This window comes from Lycium ferocissimum, chromosome 6 (assembly GCF_029784015.1).
Source record: "Lycium ferocissimum isolate CSIRO_LF1 chromosome 6, AGI_CSIRO_Lferr_CH_V1, whole genome shotgun sequence".
Classification (NCBI taxonomy): Eukaryota; Viridiplantae; Streptophyta; class Magnoliopsida; order Solanales; family Solanaceae; genus Lycium; species Lycium ferocissimum.
Window position 1 is genome coordinate 12622226 of NC_081347.1, and position 8214 is coordinate 12630439.

Sequence of the window (8214 nt, forward strand, 5' to 3'; positions counted from 1 at the left end):
ACCGCCAAGCTTTTGAAAGGCACCCATAGAAGATACGGATCATACTGAAAATCGAGCTTTTAAGGGCTACCAACATACCCAATGTCTAAAAAGAAGTCCATGTCTTGTTTTTTCTTTCTTTTTGGACTTTTAATCAGTTAAAATTTATACACCCAATAAAATTAAAAAATACTAGTATTAGATTATTTAAAATCATCAGTATGCACTTGTTTGTATCAAACATAGATCGATAGTATATTTTGGAAAATCAGCGGCAATGGCATACCTAGTGCATTATTTATGGGTTCGTATATTCGGGTGAATCGGCGGCCTACCTAGTGCATTAGTTGTGTGTTCGTCTAATTTTGTTCAGACCCTATATATGTGTTAATAAATCCACTATATTATAAAAATAAATTATGAACTCAATAAATCAAATAAATTGTTATTCAATCCCCAAATGAAACCCATAAAATTCAAATTCAATGCACTTCAAAATTAAATATTTAATTATTTATTAACCTCGGGAAACGGTGACATTTGCCGCCAGCAACGGCTAACTACTACCGGCCAAACCCGCCCTATCGTCAATCAGCTTAGACAACATGTGTATGGAAATATGGGAAATTAATAAAAATACTTTACCCCAAAAAAAGTGGGAAAAGTCAGTATATTATTCATTTGAATATCACATAAATAAAGGCTTAAGAGAGGAACGGTACAAGGGAATGGAGTGGCCCTCCAACATTTTTTTTGTATGCATAGTGTTTTAATAAAGATCCCTTCGAAAAGACTAGCTATTCCACCACAAAGCTTTTTTAGAAGAAGCAAAAAAGTAGAATAAGACATGACTTGTCTACAAGATGGTGCATGCATGCAAGAAAAGTAGTAAATATTGTGCTGCATGAACACGCAATTTCTCTAATAAAAAGGGCCAAACAATAGCTCATTTGGTACTTAATTCTCTCCACACCACAATACATATTGCATCTTAGTACTCCCAAAAATATACACAGCTCTTTTTCTTTACTTTCTATCATGGAGAATTATACAGGTTTAGAAAGAGTGAAACATGTTGGAGCAATGACTTTGGCAGCAGTTTTGTTAGGAGGAAATATTGTATTGTCAAAAGTGGCAGCAGATGATGGAATGACCATGAGAGTTATGGTTGCTTATAGGTGGATCTTTGCTACTGCCTTTCTTGGTCCCATTGCTATCGTTGTTGAATGGTAATTGATTAATTTGTTCATAATCTTCTTGCTTTCATTCAAGATTCTTGAGAATTTAGACTTTATTCGCCTGTTTGGCCAAATTTTTGGGAAGTTAAAAGCGCATCTTATGTTAGAGAGTTGAGATTATTGACTAAGTTATTTAATGTAAGCATTTTTTATTAATAGAAATTGTTTTTTCAGAAGAAAAAAAAAAGGGATTCTTAAAATCGAAACGCTTTTGAAACCTTGGCCAAGCACAAAATGTTATTCTAAGATTGACAAAAATTATTTTCTAAACTGACTAACCAAACACAAATTGCTACCCTTCAAATTAAAGGTACTCCACTTTTTTTAAAAACAATTTTGACAAAAAACAAATTTTAGAAATTTGACCGAACAGGCTATTATGACATGCTATCTGATCTGATGAATTAATGTATACTACATTAATTGCTTATTGAGTAATAAACTTGTTCATCTGTAATGGGTGCGTATTTCTCATCCTATGAAATGTCTTTTATTTTATAACAATTTTAGTCATAATTAATTAACTGGGCATAGAGACAACTTTAAGTACGATATTAATCAATTTAAGAAAAGTTTCAAGGAAAATAATATAATCTCTCTGTTGCACTCCATCTGACATTATTACCATTTGAAGAGTCAATGAGAATATTGCGTGATCACAAATTTTTAAGAAATTTTGAATTATAGAGTATTTTAACTTTTAGTTTTTATTTTTAATATAATTTTTAAATATGTAAACTTACGAAAATGTCAGATTCTATATTTGTACTCATACATGATGGACAAAGATATTTAGTATTTATAATGGTGGGAGATAGAAATTACCAATAGAATAATAGTCGATCGAGGTGTCTCAAGATAATACGTACCACCCTCATCCAATAAAAAAACATCTAAATTCTTTTCGAAATTGAATAATTTGACCATTTATCGCACTCGACCCTGCCCCATAGAATGGAACGGAGAGAATACATTTTTTTTTTTTTTTTGGTTGAAGGAGAGAATAGTTGTTAAAGAGAAACCAAAAAGAAGATTTTAAAACAATCTTTTCTAAGTAGAAAAAATTTGCAAGTAGTGATACTTAACAGTACAAATAAAAACTTATGGGTATGTTCATCTACATGACTTGTTGGAAAAGAATATTTCCCTATCTTTCTGAGTGTCGCTTTTGACCCCGCCATGTCTATTATATGCACTTTTAATTATTGCTATGTTTTGTGTCCTTTTTATTCTTATTTTCAATTTCAAAATACTTATCTCTGTCCCTTTTTATTGGTGATGAATGTATCTTTGACGACATAAGAATTCTTGGAAAAGTCAACGAGATACTCATACTCTATTTATCTGACTCTTTTAGTATATTATACTTATATGCTTCGGCTTTTAGTTTATTAAGCAGTAAGATTTTTAAAGAAAAATATACCTTGCTAAAATGGCACTTCTTCAATCAAAAGTTATTCCGATAAATTTGCATATTAAAGTGTTGGCATGTATTTTAAATTTCTTAAAAGAATTCTTATGATATTTCAAATCGAAAATACAACAAGATGCAAATATTTAGAAAATTGGTAGAGACAATAATCTATTCTTCTTCTTTAATGAAAGAGACATCATTATATTTGTGATTTTAAATTCAAAATATTTGTTTGACAAGAATTACTTTTTAATTCCTTTTGTAGGAATAAGCGGCCGAAATTAACTTGGACTGTTATTCTGCAAGCATTTCTCTCTGGGCTACTAGGGTAAGTGATGCAACTCTTAACTTTCAACAAGCATGAAGGATGCATATTTTAAATTATTAAGGCAGAAATTTGTATTAAAAGATAATAAAAGCTCGGGAGATATATAATCCATTCAAATATTGGGTCCAAATAAGTGACTTCGTAATTACTGAAAGGTCAAGCAACGGTACTTAGGGCTCGTTTGGCTAGAAAACAAGTTATCCAGGGATAACTAATCCCGAGATTAGTTATTCCGGGATTATTATTCCACCCTCAATGTGGGATAAAATAATACTATAATCCCGGGATAACTAATCCCGGGATTAGTTATCCCAGGATTTTATTCCAATCAAACGTGGTATAAAGCGGTACTAAATTTTTTATCGCAGGACTATTTTTACTTATCCATCATACCAACCGAGCCCTAAGCTGTAACTCGCATCAATAAAAATTTTGTTTTTAAATTTTGGCAAGAGGAGAATCTAAAACTAGAAAATGGGACTAAAATTACATAAAAAGAATAAAAAATCAACTTAAAAAGGTGTTCAATCTATTTAGGTCGGATAAAATTAAATATATCTTGGAAAAAACGTTTATGTCGATTCCAATTCCCAAGAACATTGTCACTATTGCTAAGAATCTGCCTAAACAAACTTCAGAAAATACCCCTCTTGGATAGGCGTAATGCACAATATGGCAATGCTTTTGGTGTAATGCATATTAAGGAGTATATAATACATTATCAACTTTTGAACAAAAAAATACTATTTTCTTTTCAAGATTCTTATCTCTCAGAACAAATTGAAAAGAAACACCACTAATTAATGAAAGACAGCTATAATTGCATATCTAATTAGTAAGGATGAGTTGGTACTCTATATCTTAACACGTTTCCCCAAAAATATCTTCTATGGGAAACATTTTATGCAAATTAAAGTTCCTTTTTTTGATGAATTTCTGAACGTCTATTTACTGTGAAAAAGATGGATTTTTAGATAAAAGTAGAGTCAAAGGAAGGGTCAAGATTGTACAATAAAAATGGGAAGACCAAAGCAAGTCTGATTTGTAAACATTATATAATATAGTACTATGAGTATACGTTTTGAGTTACTGCTACAATTGAGGAAACACTTTTAAGTTTCTTTTGCTGCACTATAATCTTGATACCTTTTCGTTTTTTGGTTACAAGAAGAAAGAGCTTATAAATTCATGTCATCTAATTGTGGTATTTCAGGGGTTCGCTGTTCTCGATTTTATTTTATACAAGTGTGATAATGACATCTGCAACATTTGCAACCGCAATTTACAATCTTATCCCAGCAATGACTTTTGTAATAGCAGTCCTCCTCAGGTAGATATATATATCCTTTATTCTTATGTTACTTTTTTGGTGTAAATCCTCAAGCTCAAAGGAGGAGGAAAAAAGAGCCTCCCTATTCATCAACTATGACCGACAATGTACAAAATTACTTAAAGTCTAATGAAATATTTGATAAAACCTTTATGTGGTTTTTTTTTCTCATTTTGACGATCACCAGACTAGTATTTGTTTTTCATGAAAAAAAAAAAAAAAAAATTCCAGAACTTCAATTATGTTGATCAACTTGCGCGTACCATAAAGCTAAGGTGAAGCTAGAAGGAGGGAGAGGGTCCAATTGCATCCCTTCATCCAAGCATTACACTGTGCAAATTAAATAAAGTAAAAATAAAAATTTTAGATTACAAATAATTTGTTGAATTCCTGAACATAAGAGGAATTCTAGTATAGTGATGGAGGAGGTTCAAAAGTTACTGAGGTCATAAGTTCACACCCCAATTTCGATACTGAATATTTTTGTGAATCCTCTTATATAAATTTCTGATTATGTCGTTGACGTAATTTTTTTTCCCGCCTTTCTTCATAGGTTCGAGAACTTATCATTTGATAAAGTAAGTGGGAAAGCTAAGGTAATGGGAACAATGATATGTGTTGGTGGAGCAATGGTATTGACATTATACAAAGGAGTAGAGGTTCACATGTGGCCTATCAAAATTGATTTGTTACATCATGCTAACGAAGCAACACATAAGAAAGTACTTGCTGAATCTGGCGCTTTTGCTTTAGGAATTGTACTCGCCGTCACGTCTTGTGTTTGCTATTCACTATGGATAGTATTATTGGTAAGTAATTAAGTAGTATATATACCTCATTTTTCACTTTTCTTTTTCTATTGTATTTATATTCGTAATCTTGTTCTTGTGGTGTTTGCTAGCTTTATTGCATACATCGTTAAATCTATTGATCAAAATATTTATCGAGAAATATTATATATTGTTATATAAGATGAATGTGTGTTTGGTAGGATGTAGTCATTTTCCCAAAATATATTCAAGAAAATGACGTATTTTGTAGAAATGTTTTTCGGTGCTTGGTTGTTTAATTAGAAATATTTTCCTAAAAAATTAACTATTAAAGATAGATAAATGTATACTGTTCTCATGAAACTTTTTGAGCTGTAATATAATGTTAAGAATTGAGATAATTGTGAAAGAAAATAACCCCTCTGCATAATTAAGAGAATTCATTTTCTCCCTTTAGTAGAAAATGTTTTCCTCAGAAGTAAAAAATCTTCCCACCAAACACCAAAAGATGTGTAGTATGAATTTCTCTAGTATTTGCTTGCAATTCTGTTTCTTTGACTAATTATAGTCCTTTTGTTTGAATAATAGGCAAAGGTGAGTAAAAACTATCCATGCCACTACTCAAGCACAGCCTTAATGAGCGTAATGGGATCCATTCAGTCAGTCATTTTTGCATTATGCTTTGATAGAGAAGTTTCTCAATGGAAGCTTGGTTTGGACAGAAGATTATTTGTTGTTCTCTATCTTGTAAGTCAATGTTCATTACATTGTCAATATGTATATAGAATTTTATGTATAGAAAAAATGTCGATGTTATTAGACAATTTAAGTGTACTATGATTGCTAATTATATTGTCTTTTTATGCAGGGAATTTTAGGATCTGGAATTGTGGTAATTTTGATGACATGGTGCTCTCAGAAAAGAGGCCCTCTATTTGTCTCTGTCTTCAACCCTTTAATACTTCTTTTCGTGGCACTAGCAAGTTCATTGTTGCTTGATGAGACCCTATATCTAGGAAGGTAATTTAATTCTCGTTTTTTTAAAACTCCTATTTATTAAAAGTTTGATCTTTTTAAGTTGTAGCTAATCTTTATAAAGTTCAAAACATAGATATTAAACTCGTTATTGATCATGCTCAATGCTTGTATATTTAGTTTCAACACACTAGGGGCAGATTTTTAGACTAGTTGCATTAGGCGATTATACTTATATGTACTTGTTACTTGCAAAAACAATGGCCTTATTATATAAAACCGAAGATAACAGGAAAAAAGAAATCCATTTTATCGATAATCAATTTTCATTTTACTAAGTGAATTTTCAAACACCCGCCACCCCGCCCCCCTCGTTTCAGTCTATAATAAGTATAATATCAGTGTATAATGTATATACAAATTGTACAGCAGTTATACATTGATTATACTACTGACTATAATGTATATACAAATTGTACAGCAGTTATACATTGATTATACTACCATGAATTTTGTGATATATCTTCTTATTGGGTTAACTTGTTGGTGATGGACAGTATATTAGGTGGATTTCTTATAATAATGGGCTTATATGTGGTGCTATGGGGAAAAGGAAAAGACATGAAGGCGTCAAAACTTATTTTATCCAAGGGAGCCTCGCAGAAAAATGATTTAGAAGCTCCTGAAGACCAAGGTAATATTAACCCTATTAACTTTACTCATATTAAAGTTTTAGTTGAATACTTAAAACTTTTTCATGTAATGGAAACAATATAATTGCATTCTTGTTTATCATCTCAAAGTATGAAGCCCATAATGTCTTATAACAATAGTTGTAAAACATAACTTTCTAGTAACCAAGTAGTTAGTGAACTATGTCTTAGCTATTTGTTTACACCTGAAAATCATATAATCAAATTCATTTTACTATTTTTCTCAACTTCTTGTTAATGAGTTACTAACATTATCTTTATTTAATTAATCATAGTGGGACAACTTACAGACTCTTCAACAATAAAGCAAGGCATGACTCAGTAGGAGTTTGAATGCGTTTATGAGCTATTGCTTCCAAAAAGTTGAGTGGCAACACCATGCAAATGAAGAAAAAAGTTCCAGATTTATCATTTGACATAAATCTGGAACTATCAAAATATTATATATATAGCTAGTAGCTACCTTCAATGATAATTGTTACATGTAAGGCTATACATAATGGCCGTTCGAAAATTGTATACATAATGATCATTGATAAATTGCCTTCCAACGTTATTGTGCAGTCATGTTGTACATTGTCAATCATTTACAAGCAAAAGTTTGTGTCCAGAAACATTTGAAGTTTGACTACAAAGTTTAAACTTCAATAATTTTGCAAAATCATCAAAAGAAAATATTAGTAAACATCTATTCAAAATTCAGTTATTTTCAAAACTTCAAGTTCATTTCAATTTGACAGTTATAAATTTCATTTTTATCCCGTGATGTATCAAAACCTATTTCTAACGTGCAGGTTTGGTTGGAACTAGTCCCTCAAATAAAATCTTTTCAACTCTCTATATATTTATTTTGATTTTCACCCCCCAACTTTGCTTTAAAAATCAAAGTCCCTCCTCAACTTTGAACAATAATCATTCTCCCCCCTTTATCCTAATTAACTTGTTTAAATTCTTATTTTACCCTTATATTATCAACTTGTCTTTTTTTCTTTTATTTCTTTAAAATCATGATGATATTTTTTATCTTCTTAATCTATGTAACAAATTTCCTATAAGAAAATAAATATTACTTTCAAGACGGAAAAAGGAAAGTAAGAAATTTTAATTGAGTATATAACTTACATCGTTCTATAATGAAATAAATTAGAACAATAAGATTTTTTTTATTAATAATAATCAAAACTCTAATATTTGTATTTATACAAGTAAAAATAATAGGTAATAATAACTTTATAAATATGTTTCAATGCAGGTAATACAAATTAATTAATAAAAAGAGAGGTATATTCTATAACAAATTCCTAAAAGATTGTCTATTTATAATTAAACGAATTTTAAATTATTATTTAAAAATTCTTCCATTAGTGACAATCAAAATTAAACTTGTATATATATTGACAATAGAGAATATGATATCAATGAAACTTATATGTGTGTGTGGGTGTGTATGTGTGTATATACACACAC

General features: G+C 30.3%; 1 protein-coding gene across 2 annotated transcripts; it reads left to right on the forward strand.

Moving 5' to 3' along the window:
• The first annotated feature begins 883 nt into the window (after window positions 1–883).
• On the forward strand, window positions 884–7298 carry LOC132059353 (WAT1-related protein At1g25270-like). 2 transcript variants are annotated; one of them, XM_059451943.1, is made up of 8 exons: window positions 884–1208; window positions 2897–2959; window positions 4173–4289; window positions 4843–5098; window positions 5648–5806; window positions 5928–6079; window positions 6592–6728; window positions 7038–7298. In XM_059451943.1, the coding sequence occupies exons 1-8, from the start codon at window positions 1018–1020 to the stop codon at window positions 7070–7072; spliced, it is 1110 nt and encodes a 369-aa protein (XP_059307926.1). In that variant the 5' UTR covers window positions 884–1017; the 3' UTR covers window positions 7073–7298. The 2 variants fall into 2 exon arrangements, with proteins under 2 accessions (XP_059307926.1, XP_059307924.1); XM_059451941.1 differs by having other exon boundaries at window positions 889–1208; window positions 7023–7298.
• Window positions 7299–8214: the final 916 nt, after the last annotated feature.